The following is a 21839-nucleotide window of genomic DNA, read 5'->3' on the forward strand; positions in this document are numbered from 1 at the left end:
TTCTGCTGCTGTAATGCAAGCCCATTATTCTAAATTGCTCCTGTAATTTTTCCTGTCTTATTATTATCCGAAGGCCTGAATCATTCATCTGCTGTGCTTTCCCCAGAGCCTTTCAGATCCTCTCTTACCACTCTCGGTAACACATAGGGACTGAATTTGTACCTCCCAGCCTGTCACTGCTGGCCCCTGCCTGAAATTCATCTCTTCCCCAGCAGACATTCTCTATTACCCAGCTTTGTTGCTCCTGCTTGAGTCAAAGTGTGTCTCCTAATCAAAGCATGTCCTCCACTCAGACCACTTCTTCAGCTTGGCAGGACCATTGGAACAATGAGGCAATGTCCCAAATAATCTGCTTCCCTTCTCACCTACGCTTTCATAAGTGTGCTCTCGACTTCATCTCAGTCATTAGGAAAAGTGATTTTCCATTAACGACTATCCATTTGGATTATATCCAGGTTTTCCTCACTTATGTGAGTGTGTGAGTGTCATGACAGACAAAAAGCTTTACCAAAATCAACAAAATATAACAACTTTTCTTTCTCTTTACACACAACACCCATAAAGGAGGACATCAGGCAGATGTGATATGTTTATGTCCCATCTGACAGTGGTAGTTGTCATTTACCTTAGTGGTTGTTTATCTGGTTAGAAATCACTTGATTTTGAATATTGCTGCTGCTTCTGTTGTGTTTCTGAGACAAAAACAGCACCTCCTTTCTTTCTTCTGTTTTCCTCTCAAGGAGCCCTACATTTGTCCTTTACTGCTTTCTGAAACTTCACCTTCCCTCCACTTCTCTGAGGTAACTGCTATTGGTTCTCTCTTTCAGCATTACATCTAATCTATCACAGCCAAATTCTCATCACTGACAACAGCTAACAATCCAGGCACTCTTTTAGAGAAGGCTAAAACAGGTTAGCCTTCAAGACCAGGTTGGACAGGGCTCTGGGCAACCTGATCTAGTAAAGGTGTATGTTTGGTGGCCCTGCCAGGCAGGGGCGTTGGAACTACATGATCCTTGAGGTCCCTTCCAACCCGGGTCATTCTGTGATTCTGTGATTCTGTGAAAACAGAAAAGGCATTTAATACTTCCACCTTCCCAATGTCACTAATGACTAGATTGCTTTTACATTCCTTTGGGCGCCCTCAGAAATGTTATCATGTTCATACTCTTACTACTAATGCATTTGTTTTCATATATCATAGACAATTTTGCTCCAGCTAAATTGCTCTGAAAAAAAGGATCCAAATATCTTAAGAAAACTGGAAGGATTTACCTTCACAGGTGAGAGAAATTGATAGAGAAGAGCAGAAGGCAGACATTTTAAGTTTCAAGGCTTCAATTTATTGACCACCCACACAGAAAACCTGATTTTCAGAGGAAAAGTGCTGAGCCTTTGGGCTCCCATTTGTCATAATTACTGTGAAAAACTGAAGAGGCTAAACCTACCCTAGAAGGGATGGGATTGAATTCAGGAGCTTGGAGCATGTAAACCAGCAACAGCCAGTGCCTCTGCCCCACAGCTTTAATCCAGAGATGCCCCAGGGCAAGATGTCCCAGTACTGCAGGCTGGAAATAGTCTCTTTTCATCCACCTCTTTTCCTCAACAATTACTTGCAGAAGTCAGATGGCACTGGCATCCAGCCCAAACAAGTTGCAAGGTTTTACTTTCTTCCAATATCTTCCACCTCCTTATTTGTCTGATTGTATAAGCACTTTTGAAAGCTCTGACACACATGAGTAAGGGCTTCTGTGGAGAGGAAGGGTAGATTACAGAGCTTATTTAATGAGATTCAGACTCTTACATCCTCTCCACGCTCATCCCTTTGAGCACATCAAATCCTAGGCTACAAAGAATTTCATTCTCTGCAAGATCCAAGTGACAACTTCTCTTTGCACCTTGTCCTTCACATGTTGTTAGCTGCTTCTGTTCTTAACCACATGCCTTTTCTGACCAGGTGCCACCAGTCCCAGATGCCTGCACAGTCACACCAATCCCTGTCTCTCTTCAGGGAAGATGAGACAGCAAAATCAGGTTGTTTTAACATCAAACCAGAAATAAATCTGAATTACCAATACAAGCTGGGGGATGAAAGGATTGAGCATAACCCTGCTGAAAAAGACCTAAGGGTACTGGTGAATGGCAAGATGGACATGAGCCAATAATGTGCCCTTGCAGCCCAGAAAGACAACCATATCCCTGGTTGCACCAAAAGAAGTGTGGCCAGCAAGTCAAGGGAGTGATCCTGGCTCTCTGTTCTGTGCTGGTGAGACCTCACCTGGAGTACAGAGTCTAGACGTAGAGTCCTCAGACCAGGAGAGACTTGGGGCTGTTGGAGCACATCCAGAGGAGGGCCACAGAAATGATCCAAGGGATGGAACACCTCTCCTATAAGGACAGGCTGAGAGAGCTGGGGCTGTTCAGCATGGAGAAGACTGAAACCTGACAGTGGCCTGTCAGTATCAAAAGGGGAGATACAGAAAAGGAGACAGACTCTTTAGCAGGGTCTGTGGTGGTAAAAACAAGGGGAAATGGTTTCAGGCTTAAAGAGGATAGGTTTAGGTTAAATATAAGGAAGAAGTCTTTTACAGTGAGGGTGCTGAGGCACTGGAACAGGTTGCCCACAGATATGGTGGATGCCCTGTCCCTGGAGACTTTCAGGTAGAGGCTGGATCAGGTTCTGAGCAGCCTGATCTAACTATGGATGTCCCTGTTCAGTGGAGGGGAGTTGGACTAGATCACCTTTAAAGGTCCCTTCCAACTCTAAGGATTCTACGATCCTATGATTCTACCAGTACACCGTTTTTTCCTTCTATATGAAGAAAATTTTTGTTGTTCTTCTTACCAGACATTAACTGACATGGCTGTAGCAGATTATCACTGCCTTCATGACTGCAGACAGAGAAACTGCAAGGAACACAAACTAAAACAACTGTGGAAAGCTGCACATTGTTCCTGAGAGCGAGCCTAAGAGTTCTGACACTCCCATCCACTTCAAGAGGAATAAAAGATGAGGTCAAAACTGAGTGTCCTTGAAAAATCTGACCCTAGTCTGCTGCCTCAAAGCAGTATAAACCTAACTCCCACACTACTCTAAGTCAGTAAATATTACATCTGTTTCTAGGAAGATATAAACAAAACATTTTAAAGAACAGTTGCATCGAATTTCAGGAAAAATAAAGAAACCAAACAAAAATTCCTGAGATGTAAGTCATACCAACACGGATTTGAAGCTGTTCCCTATTAAACACATGGCAAAACAAAGATTACAAACACTGCTGCTGCTAATCTGATCAACGCATCTAGTGCGATATTCAGTCTTTTCCAGAAATGGAAATCAAACTAGAATTATTAATGATGTAGAGGCAGTATGTAAATACGCAGAACCCTGGGGTGAACAGAACAGACGTTTCTTGTTAGGTTACTGTTGAGACACTTCTACAGTTCTGGTTTCTGTGGAATTTTGTGTAAATGTGTTTATACTGTTATTTCAAAACTAAAATGACTTTTAAGAGTATTTCAAATTGCTTCCATAACCAAGGTCAATCCTCACAGCATCGAGTGAATCATTAGCTGATTGGAACAGTACAGTGTGAGTCCAGCTTAGAAGGTGCCAGCAATTGATTTCAGCACTGCTTCCCTGCAAACCTTCACTGAGCTTTCACAGCACCACGTCACTGCTCACGGTACCTAACAACATTTCAGTTTCTGCCACACTAATAAGATTTTCCTAAATAGCACAGAAGAAACATTGCCATGATTTACAGCAACCTATCACCACAGTAGCAGCTGCAATCAGCTGAAATAAATTAGGGGTGTGTGAATCAATTGGCTTCGTAGTGCAGTTCAAAACGAAAACATGATGTGTAGTGAGCTCTGGTGAAATGTAACCACCAAACCCTGTACTGTTCAAAATCCCAGGCCCTCAGCACAGAGCTGACAGCTGGCAGACCACAACTCAGTTCAGAAGCTCAGGTAAGAAAAAGTACTTGCAGGCTGTCCTTAAATATTTCCCTCTGAGCTTGTCTAGTGTGTGTGCATTTTCAGAATCCCTAAATAATTCAGGTGTGTAAGTCTCTCAGAGTCAAGAAGACACAGGTTTCTGGGTAATCAGACACTTCTGACAACCTTCACCATGGTCTGGGTCATCCACTGGGGCCATTCACATCTAATGAGCAAGTTCAGCCTTAGCACATTCTTATTTTTTTTTTCCCTAACAATTATGAATAACTCCAAGGAAGTTGGTTTTATTTTTTTTCTGGGTTACTAAAGTCAAAACTAAGAAATGGCTGTCCATCAGAGTAGAAGATTGCACAATGGATGCAATGGGCATGAAAACAGTTATGGCCACAGGTAACATCTCTGTCATCAGTTATGACAGAGATGGCTGTAATGGAGCTGAAGGCCATAGCTAGCAGATCTCACACTGAAGCACTGAGCAGCAGGTCAAAATTAACAGAGGGTGCCAGCTCTGTTAAGAGCTGAATAAGAGCATTCAAACCAACAGGAGAGTGTTAGTGTGCACAAGTGTATACAAACTCCAACAGTGGAGAATTTTTACCATTAAAATAGTTTACCCATCCATCCCCTGCTTCACATTTCTGAGGACCAGGCTACTAGATTGCAGAAGATGTGTGTATCAAATAAATTTGATTAGGAAAAACCTGTTCCCCGGGAAGGTATGGCAGCAAAGCAACTTATTTACTATTCAAAGCCGAGCAAGACAACAACTGCTAAACCTCTGCTCTGATCTAGGCTCTACTGAACGTATTCCAAGCAGCGATGTGCATCCTATCATTCAATCCTGTGAAGACTGGTTACTGTTCAAGCTTAACTCTTACTTGGACTGTATCTCAGAAACAGGTGCCCAACATTTGCTCAGCCTTGGATGTCATGATGTCCTGACCACGGGCAAGCTGAGAACAGTTCTTCATCATTATTCCTCAGTGTGTGCAAGCATATACAATAAAAGTATAAAAATAACCAAAAGGTTATTTGCCATAGGGCAAAACAGGCCACTCTTAGATTAAATTTCCTTATTCCACTCACACATCCTGTGGGATAAACAGGACTGAGGTGGGACTGTCCCTGGAGGCCACCAGCCTTGAGCAGGGCTAACCTCAGAGCCAGAGCAGATGCTCAGGGCTGTCATGTTGAGCATCTCCAGTGTTGGATGTCTCCAGGGACAAGGTGGATGCCTCCACCACCTCTCTGGATAAACTCTGCCAGTTCTTTGCCAGTCTCACAGTGTCCCATTTTTCTTCATGTACCCGCTAAGCCTCCCTTGCTGCCATTTCTGGCAACTGCCTCTGAATGTCGGCTATGCCTCTGAGAAAAATCCCACCCTGCCTTTCTAAAGGGTTTCCTTTTGGCAGTTGAAAACAATTACATTTTCCTTAGTTTTTTCTTCTCTTCTAAACAAACCCTGCTTCCTCAGTTGCAGGCAACACAGACTTGAGTTGGAGAAGAATAACCTAATTTATCACCAATAAAAATAAACAATAACTGGTAGTCAGGTAGTAGGAAACAGAGACAAACTTCCAAACAACAGCGTTCTGTTCCACCTTCCTCAGGCTCAGCTTTGCCTTAGGGCTCCTCTCCTGCTCTTAAGTGGAGCACGGTCATCCCAGGATGGCTCTTCTCTGCTGCTCCCTCCTCCTCAATCTTCTCTCTGCTCTGGCAAGGAGTGGGCTTCAGGGATGTCAGCTCTGAGGCACCTCCTCCTGCTGTAACATTCATTTTCCCAATGTTTTGTCCACTTCCAACATGTACTTTCTTCCCTTTCTTTAATACATTTTATCCCACGTGCTGCTGTGGGGCTGCTGGGGCCATCTAAAGTCAGCTCTGTGTGGCATGGGACTTCCCCCTCACAGAGCAGACCTGAAAGCCCCCCACTGCCACAGCCTGACCATGGATACTCAAAACACTACTTCAGTTAGATGATTCCTAACTCTGTCATCACCAGCTATGAGTCCTTTTCCCAACAAAGCCCTCAGAGACACAGGAGGCCTCGGCACAATCTGGACAGGAAAGTTGCCCCTACACACCTCAGGCTTTGCTGTTTCCTTCACCTGCCCAATTTGGATTGTTACATACACAAGCTGCCTATTCTACTTTACCTTAATTCCTCAACAAAAAAAGAAGAGTTAAGAAGGCCCGGCCATGTTTGACCATCCAAGCACCACTGAGGTAGGTTTTCCTAGAAGCAAAATAGGGCCTGAAATCCACACCACCAACTCTGAAGTATAAAGACATATCTTGAAGAGGTTAAAATCCTTCAGTGGCATTGACCTCAGATGAAAACAGATGGTGATATTTAATACTGGCATAATCAGTGCAATTAGTATATATTAGCAGTGCTTCTCAGTGTAGAAGACATCTGGACAACTCCTGCCTAAATGATGGTTTTGGTAACTTGCCAGGAGGCAGATCGGCTGCCTTCGGTTTGTATACACTGGGAAAATAAAAAGCTGGTGAATCAGCTTCCATTACAAGTAGGCTTCAGGAAGAATCATATCTTCAGCAGTGCTTTAGCTGCCAGCACTTAAAATATTAATTTAGAAGTTACTTTCCTCAGAGTCTTACTCGGAACACATACAGCATACAGGAGACACGACAAGGGTTGCATCCCATCCTCAGATGCCTTTGCTTAAGAGGATGTTCAGAAACTCGAGAGGAGTGCTATAAACATACAACCTGGAAATATTTTTTCCCTGTGGAAAACATAGAAACTTCATTTTGTTTACAAGGAAATAAAAAAGGGATAATTTAATCATTGCGGTTACATCCTCACATGGGAAGAAAATGCAGTTAGTGAAGGGCTTTTTAACCAAGTTGGAAAAAGGAAAAATGAAAGGACACAAAATTAAAGTCAGCTGCATATAAGTTATAAACACAAAGTTTCTAATTGCAAGGGTGACTTAGCAACCATCAAATATAGTTAAAGATGCATAAGGCCATCAGAAAATATGGTAATCTCTCTTGACCTTAAAAATCTTTGCATCTGTGTAGACAAGTGCCAAATAAAGCCTCTATATTCCCTCCAAAATGTATGCATACATATTGAAGAAGGCCTCTGATATTATAATAAGAGATAAAACAAGCTTTTATTGCCAAAGCTCTGCACTGCAGCTGGCTATCTCATTAACTATTGCCCACAACTATCTTGACACGGTGCTTGTCTCAAGTGATACACATTTTTTTTTTTTTTAATGGAGGAAGTACAACATGAGATTGTTCACACAGAGTAACTTAAAACTCCAGAAAACAGAGCTACTGGTCAAGCACATAAGAAGCATTCTGCTAAGGAGGACCATACAAAACATTTCATAATCAAAGATAGAATTAATCCAAATTAAGAAAGAAGGTGATCACATTAGGGGGTCACAGAATTGTAGGGGCTGGAAGGTACCTCTAGAGATCATCGAATTCAACCCCCCTGCGAAAGCAGGCTCCCTACACCATGTCACACAAGTAGGCGTCCAGGCGGGTCTTGAATATCTCCAGTGAAGGAGACTCCACCACCTCCCTGGGCAGCCTGTTCCAGTGCTCCGTCACCCTCACCGTAAAGAAGTTCTTGCGCACATTCGTGCGGAACTTCCTATGCTGTAGTTTCATCCCATTACCCCTAGTCCTGTCCACTGGATAAAAGGTAAAACAGGAATTCAGCTCCTGCAGGATGGGATCAGCCAAATGGAAATCACCCGTGTATTTTTGTCCAAGCATTTGCCAACAAGTACTGGAGTTTTAATAAGTTTGTTCACTTGGCTTTCTGTATCGAAGAGAAGAACTTTTCTTTAGAACAGAGACATTAAAGGAATTGTGCCTTTTACCAAATAGTGAGGATCAGCATTCATTTTATTAATGGATTAATGGTCTTTGAGAAATCACATGTGGAAGGGACCCTTAAAGGTCACCAGGTCCAACTCCCTACAGTGAACAGAGATACCTACAGCACCAAGTGCTTAGAGCCCTGTCCAGCCTGACCTCAAGTGTAACCAAGGATGTAGCATCCATCACATCTCTGAGAAACCTGTGCCAGTGACTCAGCATCCTTATAAAAATCTTCTTCTTTACATCCGAGTCTGTCCCCTTCTTATAGCCCCACTTTCTATATTGACAGGCCACTCTCAGGTCTCCTGGAAGCCTTCTCTTCTCCAGGCTGAACAGTCCCCAGGTCTTCCACACTGTCCTTGTAGGAGAGGTGTTCCATCCTTTGGATTGTTTTTGTGGCCCTCCTCTGCACGTTGCTCCAGCAGATCCATATCTCTCCTGTACTGAGGACTCCACATCTGGACACTGTACTCCAGATGAAGTCTCACAGGACAGAGGTGCCAGATCATCTCCCTCGCCCTACTGACCACACTTCTTTTGATGCTGCCAGGATACAGCTGGCTTTCTGGGCTGCAAAGGCTTACATCTAACTTCCAATCTACCAGTACTTCCAGGTTCTTTTTGGCATGGCTGTGATTCATTCTTACATCCCCCAGATTGTACTGATAGTGGGGATTGCCATGACCCAGGTGCAAGTTCTTGCACTTGGTGTAGTTGAACCTCATGAGGTTCCCGTGGGCCCACAATCCATCATCACCATCAAACTAGGTTACACAGTGTAGATAGGGATGTATCTTACAAGTGTAAAATTGTAAAAGCATAACATCTGATCTGTCTCAGAGAGCCATATTAAACAGCAGAATCTATTGGTGCATCCCTTACACACATCCCTACTCAGCAGTTTATGAAAGACTGAGAGCATTGGCAGTAGTTGTACTGTAATTTTCACGACAGGTTAATGTTCATTCAGTAAGAAACAAAATCATTTACAGAAAATACAGTTTTAAGATACACAAGCTGGCAAAGTGCAACAGAGCTTTCCATCCTGCTTGCTGCAGAAATAAAACCATCAGAGTCTCTTTTCTCTTTAGAAGGCTTATATCTTTTCTAACCGGTGACATAGTACACAGGATTATCAGCTAAAAAAGATTAAGAGCCAAATAATACAAATTCAAATACACACACAAATGAATTTCCTCTCCTTTCCTTCATATCTCTGCTACTCAAGAATAGGAACACATCCCCAAAGTTGCTACTATTACAGCCAGAACAAAGCATTTCATCTAGCCAGTGTCCATGTTAGCCCTTCATGCATCTGTGCACAAGAAAACTGGCTCAGCAACCATCCTAAAATACACCTGTGCAGATTTCTACAAGAGTCCAAAAAGAACAAGGAAGCTGGGCCCAGTCACAGCCTATCAATGTAACTGACCAAGGAGGAAATGCTTCCATGTGACTCAGAACTTACCAGTGATAAATTCTGTATTTAACAATTCCAACAATTTAACACCCATTGATGACTGGCCTGGATGCAAGCTTTTCACTGACTGCCAGCGCACCTCCTGCCCTCTCATTTAGATGCCGAAGCTGAGAATGAATACGTTTTAGAAACAGCTGCAGACAAAGAATGAAGCGTAGATTTGTATGGGTGAAAATAAAAACTCTATTGAAGAACAGAAGAATGAAAATATGACTAAGACCAGGGGAAAAACAGACACCATAGGCTAGGCAATAACTACATTACTGTCCTAAATACCAGTTCTCCATCTAGCTAATTACCTTGAAAGAAAAATTGACACTGAAGTTTTCAATGAGAACGAGGAGCTTATTCTAAGGTAAAGGCTATCATTAATTGTCTATTTTCCTTTTGCTAAATGAGAGGAATCTCACAGGAATTCCTTCTTTTTCTGCACAAACCACACAAGCTCTGTCATGTTACAAGTGCTTCATCTGCCCAGCTTGCAATATAACAAGATGCTCTCCCACCAGACCTGCTTCAACAGAACACAAACCTGCCATGAACATGAACTGCTTTCATCATATGGAAGTCTTCCATCATTGGCGTCTGGATAAGGAGCTAGGAGATCTAGCTTAGTGGTTTTGTGTAGGTATGGTAAAGGGAGGACGGTTGGACTAGGTGATCTTGTAGGTCCTTTCCAACCTTGTGATTCTATGATACTTTCCCCATATCTGCAGAAGGTTTGATATTTAAGTTTACATCAAGTATTCTGGTTTGTATAGCCAGGAAAAACAGATCTAGCTGAAAGTGTTGGATTAAATACTGGGGGGAAAAAAAGTCAAACTCCAGAGTACACAACTGTGAAAATAAGATTATTATTATTATTAATTGTTATTATTATTATTTTCCTCCAAGCATCCCTGAAACACTACATGAAAGTTAGACAGCCTTGCTGAGTCCACACTGCAGCTTCAAGAAATTCTTGTTTCATTTAATGGAAAATAATGATATTGTTGTTACAGTGTGTTTTGTGTGTTGCTACTTTGACCCCAAAAATATGTAAAAACGAGTCCAAGATCGAGCTGCCCTCTTGAGCTCTGAGCCAGCATCCTTTTGGGAAGCGTTTAGGGTGAGGGCCCCTCATGCCACGGAACAAGGACGTTGGTGCCCTCTCCTGGCTGTATTCATTGGACACCATCAGCACACAGTATCGGTGGTCTTTTTTACTCTAAGCAAATTCACTACTTGCTTCTGGACACTAGAAAGAGGTCACATTCTTTTTCGATCTGGCTAAGCCCGAGAATGCCTTTATGTGGCTCTTCAGTAATAATGGAGTATATTTATGCTTAGGGCACTGGGGCAGTTGTACTGTTCTTAAGTACATGTAATGTGGGAGAACCTAGTTCTGCCACCTCAACGTCTCACTGTATCAGAGGGAACAGCATCTCTGCTGTGGCTGCTCTTCTGCAGTCCTTTTTGCTTTCTCCCTTTTGCTAAATTCAGATATTTCTAGCCTTCTTATGAAGGACAAAGAATGAAATGGAAGATGATTTGGGTTTGAGATGCAAGACTGTCCAGTTTCTGCCTAATGCTAATAGTATTCAGCTCACTGATTAGAACCAAATACCTAATCTGTTGCTGCCTAATGAATAATACTGTGGGCACTAGGGCTCTCTTTCCCCTATTTTTTTTTTTTTCAAGTTGTTATGCATCAAAACAAAAACAATAATAAACAAACAGAAAAAGCAGCTTGGCTGCAGATGGTGGAGAGAGAAGACTTATTTCTTGCCAAAACTCACTGCTTTATAAACCTGTTCTTCCAGCACTTCGCTCCAGTAATGCTTCTCTGTGTTCAAATAGAGCCTGAACATCTGAAAGTCTAGAGCTAAGACTCATTTACAGTTTATCTAGGTATTTACTGGTATTAGCAATAGGGACACTTGGTCATTCTGGGCATGTTGCTAAGACAAAAGACACGCAGACAGAAAGCACAAGCACTCAACACAACCACCCACACAGCCTGATGGTTCATACAGGCTGCTGTGTTCTGCTCCAAACCTGCTAGATCTAAGCATCGTGGAAACAAGCTAAATGGAGACAGACATTCAGCCAGGAAGCAGTCCTTGATCAGATGACCATTATTTCCCAGTACCAGCACAGAACTCCAGGAAACGGAGCCATGGTTTAGGATTTCTTCACAGGGATTAAGGCCATCTTGACCAATTGGTCTTTCTTGTCGTGGTTTTGTTTGGACACTACTTAATTCAATGAGAATTGAGCACAAACTTCAGGATGAATTCAGTCACATGCTCTATATTTTTCTATGGGCTGTCCTGGAAGTTTTTCCTGAGCTCATTCCCTTAAACGTTTGCACTGTTGCCATATACATTAACAAATCACAAGCAGAGCACTGAATGGATACAACTGGTTATATTAGGAAATCATCACACAGACCTTTCAAAGAGCTTTGTATATTTTTATATTAAGCAGATCCACGACAAACAAGCATCCAAGAGAAAGTCCAAACCATACAAGAACTATAAATCAAACAAGATCTAAAAGAACGATTAAAAACAAACAAACAAAAAAAATCAATGATATTGTTGATTGTCTGATGCAATGGAAAAATGCACTTATCCACTATAATCAGCAGAACACCTACTAAAGTCTGTAAAACATTACACTTTCCAGGGCTCTAGGATAAGAGGCAATGGCTTTAAGTTAAGCCAGGAGAGATTCAGGTTGGATATTAGGACCCTGTTCTTGGAGGTGTTCAAGAACCACAGAGATGTAGCACTGAGGGACACGTTCAGCGGGCATGGTGGTGATGGGCTGGTGGCTGGACTAGATGAACTTAGAGGTCTCTTCCAACCTTAACAATCCTATTATTCAAATTCTGGGTGATACAGGATAGGTTTTTGTTTCCTCTGGCTCACATCTACCCAGCAGAGTCTGTGCAGCACTTCAAAATAAGATGATTTCTCTATGGGGAAGTTTAGAAAAACTGCAAGAAAAAGAAGACCTTAATTCCAGGAAACAATCTGTGATGCTGCCGGCCCCTTTCTCATCCTTAAAAGCAGCCACTGAAGCTGTTTCAAGGTCACTGGCAAAGTAAGTACCAATTGCAGTTATCAGAGCTAATTCTAGTCATTTATGGAACCGACAACATGTAGGTGTGCACACAGAGTAATCACACAGCCAGAACTCCCAGCATTGCAGACACCTTTCAGTCATGAATTAACAGATTAACTGTCCTGACTACGGTTAAATCATTCTCCCTAATCACCCGTTTATCCCTCAGACATCCTTAACTCACTTCAAAGAAAAAGAGAGTAAGACAGACTCTAGTTGTTGAAACTGTACCTTCCCACAGAGCACGGTTTTGAATTCAGCTTGCTTGTATTAATCTCAAGAGATCAATGGATTAAAAACATCCCCAGCTAAAATAACAGCTTATCATTGGCAACTCAAGAATACCAGATTCATTCGTAATATTTAATTTTTTGACCAACAACTCACAACTACAACAAGGAAGAATCTGGACCAGGCAACCACAATGTATCTGAGTCCTCTGGAATGGCTCAGTGCTGTAGCATGGAAACTGCTAGAAAAGGTTAATGAGCTTCTTGTTCAAAAGTTAACAAAGAGCTCTTGTACTAATTAGCATGAACCAAAATTAAAGTCTTTAACTTTACAATTTTCACCCTACCTCGCTTTGGATTACTGAATGATCATTCAAAGCTCCTTAAATGTGCTCACGTTGCTGCCTTACCAGTAAATTTTACTCTCATCATTCCAGCCCAATACATTTTAAACTGGAGGGGGAAGAGACTGTGGCCTTCATAGAAGTCAGCTTTCAGCCTTCGTTGTACATAAGCTGAGACTCCGGGGGTACTGAGCTCCTTTGCAGTGGAGTTGAGCAAGATCAAGCCTGACAATTCGGAGCCTGCAACAGCTTAAACATTTATTGAGCAAAGAAAATGAGATCTTATTTTTGGCTGCTATTAGCCAATAAATAGGATAGTCAAAAATCATCTTCCTTTATTTAATGCTAATTCCCCCTTATTTCAGTTACAGGATACTGCTGCAATTGAAGTGACAGAGTCTGGTTCTGTTAGTTTCAAACCTAACACACAGCTGTGATCTTCACAGGCTTTGTTTTTTCTGTGTCGCAGAGGTATTACATCAACACAGACTTTATTTTTAGGTTGCTTTTATCTCCCACCTTACAAATACAGATTTCCGTACACTTGGTTATGTTTTAAGCATTATTAAGTGTTTTGCATCTGTATTTAAGTATTATTATATTACCTGTATTTAAGTATTTTTTAAAGCAGCATTATGCCACCTTCATCATAGAATGCCCAACAGAAACAGCTGTTGTGCTTTTCTTAAACACAAGCTTCAGAGGAGATGCAGGACAGGGTTAAGGGCCATGACATACATGAATGAAAGCATCCAGCTTTCACCTTAGAAGGCTCATTTGTACAAGAATAAGCCAGGTAAATTCAAAGAAAAAAAGCTGAAAATGGAACACAAACCTTCAAGTTGCCCTCATATCACAGGTGATAACAAAGATCAGATTCTTCTGTCCCCCAGATTTAATCTACCTCATACCAACCTGCTTGCATTCACACTACATGATTAAGGGATTCTTCATCTCAGCTACCTTTTGCTGCTTGTTTTTAAACATTTGCCTCCATTAGCCTTTAGATTAAAAACAAATAAAAAATGGAAGCACTTAAGCCAATAAGGTACAGCACAGTGTATTTCAGACATCACTGTGTGTTTTGTCTTGTTTTGATCAGACAGTTGGGTTAATATACCAGATAATTAAATATTCAGGGAAATTAAATGCAATTATGGCACCTTTTCTCTATTTACATAAATCTGAAAAGAAAAACCAAAGGAAAACTTGTCCTCTAGGAAGACACCATATGGTAAAACGTTCAGCTAAGTTAGATGGGGAATTCGGCTCCGGTTGCTCTAGATGCACCAAGTCTGTTGGCCCACGAAGATCAGATGTGACCGTGGTAGCAGAATTCCTAAGACTGAAACTCTTCCTCATTGTTATGCTTGATATGACTGTATGAATACCTGCAACTGCTAGAGCACTAGGAAAACAATTTCACACTTGAGGCATTCATTAGTGCTTCCAAAATACCCAGCTCTATAGCGCTTGCAATTCAGTAAGCAACAGTACCTCATACGGGAATTAAGGCTTATTAACATGAGGTTTCAGGATAGTTCATAGTCAGCCTAAAACACCATTAAAAAAGCCAGTACTCATAGCTGGCAGATTTAGAAGGACTATACAGTACGCTTATTTTTCCATTATGAAACAATGAATCAAGGAACCCTCCACTCCACACTGTAGCTAGACATTGCTGCTTCTGGCCATTTTCCTTAGCCATCTACTTTAAAGGAGTTGCCTGAATGCATGGGCACAGTAGATAGCCCACCTTTCAGACCATTCACCCATAAGCTGTGAAATTTATTGCAGCAAAAAGGTTGGTAGTATTAACTCCAATCATAACATGCGTACCAGAGATGTCAGTAAGGGATACCTGGTCACATCTGTCAGTGTGACACAGATGCACGCACTCTACTAGCAAGCTTTGCAATGAAACTAAAAACTGCACAGGGCAGGCTCAAAACTGAGTGCTCCCCTCCCTTACAAATTATTTTGTTTAAGTAAATCAAGTTATTACCCCTACCCCATTTTGGGGACATACAGTATAGTCTACATCCCTAGCAGGATTGGTGAGGAGGAGGAGGCAGGAGAAAGTTTGTGTGCCTATCAAAGAAAGTGAAATGCTTGAAGCTAACAGCTCCATGACACAGACACTGGTATGATCAGGTTTTATAAAGCAATAGGCTTGTTAACTAGTATTTCAACTGCTGAACTGCATGTCAGTGTCAAGCATTCAGCATATCCTTGCTTCAAAACATAATTCTCTGTACAGATAACAGAGCTCAGGATAAGATAGTTAAGAACTGGGAAGGAAAGCTTCCTACCCCTTGCCTGTTCCTTTCTGTTAAGAGTGATGGTTTCTCTAGAAAGCCTCAGTTTCCCCTTTCACCCACCTCCCCAGAGAAAATCCTATGTTATCACACTGTAATGGGAGTTGAATTTTTAGCTGAGCATCAACAGTCATCAGTATTCATAGCCCACTTGTTCTTGCACCCGCAGACAAGTCCCAGAAAGTAGTTTCTGTTCATGGGCACATCATCTTGTCATAGAATAAGAAGTAGTCAACCATATCTGCGTAGAATGTATTGGATTGAAGGACCTACCACTTGACCCATTCCAGCTCTATTAAAGGCCCATCTCAGTGATTTTGTAAGTAAACCTTTCCACGCACCATTACTGCATATATTAACTGGAATCAAAAGATTCAGAAGAAGTGTAATAAGACATTTATTAAAAGTGCTGTCAATTATATTAAGAGCTATGTTCTAATATACTTTTTTAAAAAGACATCTAATTAAAAAATACTAGCTAAAAATACTTCTGATCACAGACGCATGACCAGCAGTGCTCTATGAGATGTTAGACCAGCTTTGTTCATTGAGACAAAATAAACCTAAGTCGAGGATCCACCATCTCTAGCGTAGAGGAAGAACTGCTGGGGGCTCCAGAAGAGATACCTGCAGGTACCTGGAATAGAAATACAACCAATGAAACTAATAGCTTAGGTGACAGATGTAAAAGTACTGCAAGGAGCCTTCTGATGAAGCACAGTAGGAAAGAAGCCATCAAGCCATACTGCAATAGACAAATATAGTGGATCACGATTCTATCTGTGAATCAACTTCTTTCCTGTCCAGAAGAGTATTCCCCTCAAGATGCTGAGGAAGGCTCCAAAGTCAGCAACAAAATATGTCCAGTATAAGAAATTTATGAACTATAAGAGTTACTACTCAAGTTGCTCAAGCAGAATCATTCTGTGCCTACAACCCCCAAGTGAGGAAATGCTAGTTTCTTGGTTACTTACTTAGGATGTTTATATTTCTCCTTAATTGCTTGCAGTTGGCAATGCGGAGCATCAAGGCATGTCTTATGCAGGTCAGTCAGGCAAGGCACAATCTCACTTAATGAATATCCAGTGAATGAAGCAAGTGTTTCTGGCTGGTAAGGGGAGGAAAAAAACATGTTATTCTACTTTAGGTAAGATGCTTCTATAGAAGCAAGAACTGTTTTCACTCTAGATTTGAGATCCACCATCAGATTTACTTTAAGTCTTCCTTGGTGTCAGGTCTGAGAAGAACCTCCTCCTGCTTTAAGTCCACTGCATTCATTATGTTTCTTCTGGATTCTGCTTCCTGCTAAAGCACAGATACCTGACAGGCCTATCAAGATTTCTATTACAGCTGCCACGCAGTGTAGTGGCATTCAGCTCTCTCTTCCCCTCCCAAAAAGCCCCTGAATTCTATCTAGGGTAGAAACTTGAGACTACCTACTGACAAGGCCTAAGGTGCACACTTAAGTGAAAACAGAAAGGACCTTCCCATTTCAGGGAGAAGGCAAGATAATTCAGATTAGTTTAACATTCATTAATTACATACAGCCATTAGCTTGGATAAAGCTGCTCATCCTTGCATTTCAGACTTTACAATAACGTGATTTGAAGCCACTCCTACTTCTCAGCAGATCTCTAGTTATAAAACAATTGAGCTAAACATCAGTATGCAGTTATTCTTACCCAGAATGATTTGTTCACTGTATAGTTTGCTAGACAGTAGGCTGCTGCAGCAGTTTGTGAAGGAAGGTACTTCAGAAAAGGATCGGCTTCAAGGAGACTCAGCTCTGCAAGATACTTAACCAAAAAAAAAAAGAAAAAGCACAAGTCTTTCAAATAGAGTGGCTCTATCAGGTAGAACCATGCCAATATACTGAGCACTTGAATTGGTTGGTCCTCAGTTCTATGTAAGAAACATGAGCTACATATCTGGTAGGTAGTGGTAGGTAGCATTCCAGTCCTGTTGATCTTACAGGACTTTCAGCATCATCCAGCAGGAGCAAGAAGATCACACATCTGTCAAAGCCTAAATAACCAAGACTCGCATAAATTCCAATCAAATCTTCTAAACCTATCTACAAAAAAAAAAAAAACACAAAAAACACACTACCACCATTATCCCCTCCCGTAAGGATTTTGCTCACATAGGTGAACCTCACTTAATTGGTGACCTGGGCTAAATGAGCACCTAAGAAACAAATCTGGTCTGTTTGAATAAGCACTGTACAAATCTCAGATGTTTTGAGCTAAGCAGCAAGTCAGAGGTTTTGTTATAAGCTTGTGTGACACACCATTTTGAAGCACTGTTTTCCCAAACATTCTGTGGGAATATGCTGTGTCATTGGGCAGCAACATGAAGAATCATCATGTCCAGGTCAGGCTTCCCATGCATATTCATTGGAAGAAAGGATTCCTAAGACCTTGCTGCCAAGATAGTCTAGTTGACCAGACACAGGCTAAGCTCAGCATTCCCAGGCATTTATCCAGAAATAAAGAAGCACGGAAGCCTGCATTTTGATGGTAGCAGCCTACAAATCTATCCTAAAAGAATGGTAATTCATACCCTTGCAAAATTCTCTGTCCTGAAACAGACTCCATGCTTGTGAATATACTGAAGTAGGAACTGGTTGATGGTTGGCACTGTGAGATCAAAAGCCAAAACCTTGAGAAGCAGGTGTTCCATTCTTAGCAGCTGCCTCTTTGTATATGTATCATCTGTTATATACACAAATTCATCCACTTCTGGAGGGTAGATTTCTTCATATTTCCTGGGAAAAAAAATAGAAAAGCCAGATTTTTGTGAGCTTAAAAGTTAAAGTAACAGAACTTTCTGCTGGGCCCACATCAAGGTGAGCATATGACATTTCTAAGACAGGCTTAGAGGTCTTAGTTTAAGATTTCTCCAGAATAGGAGAGACTTGATGATCAGATTGGTGGGAAGGCAAAGATGTTCTCTAAGTCATCAGCCTAAATAGTCATACACTCATACTAGCACTCTTGACGAATAAGAAAACTCTTAAGGAAAAAATGTCAGTAACATCATGCACTCTAGACAAAAATCCACGCACCCTTAGGCTTTGCTGGATACCCTGACTATTTAAAGCAGTTTAAGTTTAGTTGCAGATTGCAACTTTTAACCTACTATGGTCTAGTGGCTTAATACAGCACTGTTTTTGCTTCTGGTATTATGATTACAAGGTTCTCCCTCTACAGTTCCTTAATAAAGAATATTAAATTCTTAGTTTTGCAAGTGTTAAAGTATGTTAAGTGGCTAATGACAGAACCCTAGAATCCTTACAGTTAGAAGGAACCTTTAAAGATCATCTGGTTCAAGTCCCTGCAATAAGCAGGGACACACACAGGTTGCCCAGGGCCTGAATCCAGCCTTACCTTGAAAGCCTCAAGGGATGGGGCACCATCTTAGGACAGCATGAAAACCTACCTACCACCACAAGCTTAAAGTCCTTCAAATTAAACTAAAAGTCCAAAAATAAGTTTATCTCACTAAGATTTCATGAGATAAACACTCACGCTGCCAGAAGAATTGCCGCTGTTCCTACAAGCTGCAGCTTCCCTCTGAGAACAGACATACAAGAGAGAAACCTGTCCAGGTAGTTCACTGCCAAGTACAGTGTCTCTGTTCGAAGTTTATATTCTTCCCCTACTTCCACCAGCCAGTCTACTAAGATGGCACGCATTTCTGTTGTGATATCTGGTTGCTTCCTCATGTAGTAGGGCTTGGGCCTGTATTTCACCTGTTTAGAAAGACAATTTAAGAAACAGAACAGCCATTGAAGTCACATGCGTTAGTATTTTGCAATAATCTACTCACATCCCATCTTCAGAATGTGGAGTAATGCCTGAAAAACATCATCACTGTCTAGAAGATTTCTAAGAACTAAGCTCCAGTAATGGCTAGAGAGCCTTTACTGCTCTCTAGCAGTAAAGTGACAGCCTAGAGTTAGTGTGTGACAGCCATATGGCTTTGCAGCATTGCAGCCTTTAAGGAAGATCCTACACATCTTTACATTTGTTAAAATATACTCACTTCAGCTTCTCTGAGGTACTGATGAATGTCTTCTGCATACTCTCCCACAGTCATTAGAGTTATAGGATCTCCCATCTGATCCTCAGGCCGGGACCGGAAGGATGTGTCCACAAGCATGGGAGATGCTAACAGGAAAGAGAAGCCAGGAAGGCATTTAGTTGATTAGTCTCTTCACTACCTCTGTCCATTTCTAGCATAGAAGTGTTGTGCATCACACTGACTCAATTAAAGTTATCATGAAGTGGTAATTATTTTAAGATAGGCTACTCACTAGCTCACTGCCAGCATGATTCATAACCACATTGCAAGTACCTGTGATACCATGTGAACATTAACAGGAGTTACCTGTACTCAGATCCAACAGTAGGTGAATGCTGGATGTCATTGCACTAGTATCCAGTTCACACAGGCTTGACTCCAGTTCTTCATCCTCTTGGCAGCTGAAGTTTTCTTTCTCTTCTGGTTCATCAGTGTAAATAGCAAAGTCCTGTTTTGATGTAGTACTGACCACACAGTTGGATATTTCATCTTTTCCAGCTGGAGGGAAGGCATTCTCAGAGCCAGATAAGTGTCTGGTAATAGCAGTATTCTGAAACAGAGTACACAATAAGGCTGTGGCAAGATAATTCAAGAAGAAAACAGCAGTATCATTTGTTTTAGAGAAGGTATATCACTTTCCTTGGTTAACGGACAAATAATTACAAGTTTGCTGGGAAAGCCAGCAGCTACAGTTGTTACTCAAGAAATACTGCTTGCTTCGGCAACAGAGACCTTACAGGAGGCGATGGGCAGTGCAAGCCAGAAACCAGGAGCGCAGCCTCACTCCCACAGAGTAAGGCAAGGACACTGCCTGACTCCAACCTCCTGGCATGTGCAGGGTCTGCTCCATATTCACTTCTAGCAAGGAGAAGGTGCTACAGCACGTCATGGCGATGAAAGGAAGCATTCAGGCACCATCACAGGCTTAACAAAGGACATTATGGGCCAAAATAAGTTGAGTTACAAAGCAAACTTTGAACTTCTGAACTTAAACACCACAATCCATAAGATTTCAGGTTACAATTCTTCCCATCATCGACCATCTACTGACTGAGCTATGGGCTTCACACCACCAAAACCAAGCATTCCACAGGCACACACAGCTGGGTGATGTCCTGTAAGCCAGCACAGCTGCTTTCTCCCTGCCACACCAGCCATCCCCAATTAGGGACCAGAGAGAGAGGGCTTGGGAAAGCCTCGCTAATTCCCCTTACTCCCAGTAAACGCAGCCGGCACGGCATTCCCCAGGCCGACCACAAAGCCCACCCCGGTCCCACGGCTCATTGGGGCTTTCCGGGTCTCACCTGGGCGCTGGGCCGCTGCTGCCCGTTCTCCACCAGTACCCCCAGCACGGTCCGCCCGCCTCGGGGCGCAGCGGGGAGAGGCTCCCTCCGCCCCGCTTGGCTCATCTCCCCCGTGCGGCGCATCACCGCGACTTCGGCACCTTCCGGACGAGAGGAAAAAAAAATAACAGCACTTAAAAAAATAAATTAATTAATTAAAAACACTTAACAAAACGTACCTGCTTACGGAGCCCCGCACCTGCCTCGGACGTGGCGATGGATTCAGCTACGCTACCCCCTCCCAACGCAGAGCCGCTCGCTGCTGCCACCCGCCGCTCCCTATATAGGCGGCGGCCTATGGGCGCGGCGGCGGCTGTTGGTCGCGGCCAGTTGGAGGCCGGGGCCGCAACCACCCGTGCCGCCGCCCTGGTAACCCAAGCGGTCTCGAGTCGCCGTGGAGACTCCACCAGAGCCGGGCTGACCCAGCAGGGACCGACGCGGGCCGAGCGGGGCGCGGGGCGGGGAAGTGCAGGCCCGCCTCCGCCCCGCGCCGGGTCCGCTCGGGCCGGTGGTTGGAGCCGCCTCAGCCCCGCGGCCGGTGGCGGCCAGCGGCGGTTTCTCGGTTTTTTGAACCCCGAACCCTGATGAAGGAGCCGTTCGGGCAATAGCAGAGCGGTTTTAAAGCATTAATATGAATAACGGGATGAGTTTGTACGCGGTGTCCCAGAGATAAGGTGTTTGTAGGGAGAGGGGAAGCTAGAGGGATTAGCGAAAGCAAGGGGGATGTGTGGGAAGTGGGAGCAGGCAGAAGGAACGAAGACCAAACAAGATAGAGCTAGCAGGCAATAACAAGAGATCCACGATTACAAGGTCAACAGAGAAAACGGCCAGGGGAGGGTTAGATTCGAGCAGCACTGAGCCCATAGAAGCATTCCGTCTTCTGGCTTTGGTTCCCACTGAGGAGGTCACCACTAGTAAGACCAAAATAAGGTCACTAAATAATGAACAACCAGGTATGAAGGAAGCAGGTCGTTTCTGCCTGGTGCTGATAGAAGGCTTGGGCAGATGTGCTCCATCTCCTTGTGAGCTCTGACAGGTTTCCAAGTTATAAGAGGAATGCCACCAGGCTCAAAAGGAGACAGGAATCAAGAGAG

At 42.7% G+C, this 21839-nt stretch overlaps 1 protein-coding gene across 2 annotated transcripts; it reads right to left on the reverse strand.

Annotated features, from left to right (window-relative positions):
- Positions 1–15689: 15689 nt before the first annotated feature.
- CCNA1 (cyclin A1) lies at positions 15690–21489 on the reverse strand. 2 transcript variants are annotated; one of them, XM_015851959.3, is made up of 9 exons: positions 20925–21489; positions 20707–20846; positions 19709–19952; positions 19364–19488; positions 18847–19070; positions 17879–18083; positions 16999–17112; positions 16291–16424; positions 15690–15953 (listed from the first exon to the last, which is right to left on the reverse strand). In XM_015851959.3, the coding sequence occupies exons 2-9, from the start codon at positions 20827–20829 to the stop codon at positions 15902–15904; spliced, it is 1221 nt and encodes a 406-aa protein (XP_015707445.1). In that variant the 5' UTR covers positions 20830–20846; positions 20925–21489; the 3' UTR covers positions 15690–15901. The 2 variants fall into 2 exon arrangements, with proteins under 2 accessions (XP_015707445.1, XP_015707446.1); XM_015851960.3 differs by having other exon boundaries at positions 20945–21216.
- Between the last annotated feature and the right edge of the window lie 350 nt (positions 21490–21839).

Source organism: Coturnix japonica, chromosome 1 (genome assembly GCF_054131305.1).
Source record: "Coturnix japonica strain WE chromosome 1, WE-NBRP24, whole genome shotgun sequence".
In the NCBI taxonomy this organism is placed as follows: Eukaryota; Metazoa; Chordata; class Aves; order Galliformes; family Phasianidae; genus Coturnix; species Coturnix japonica.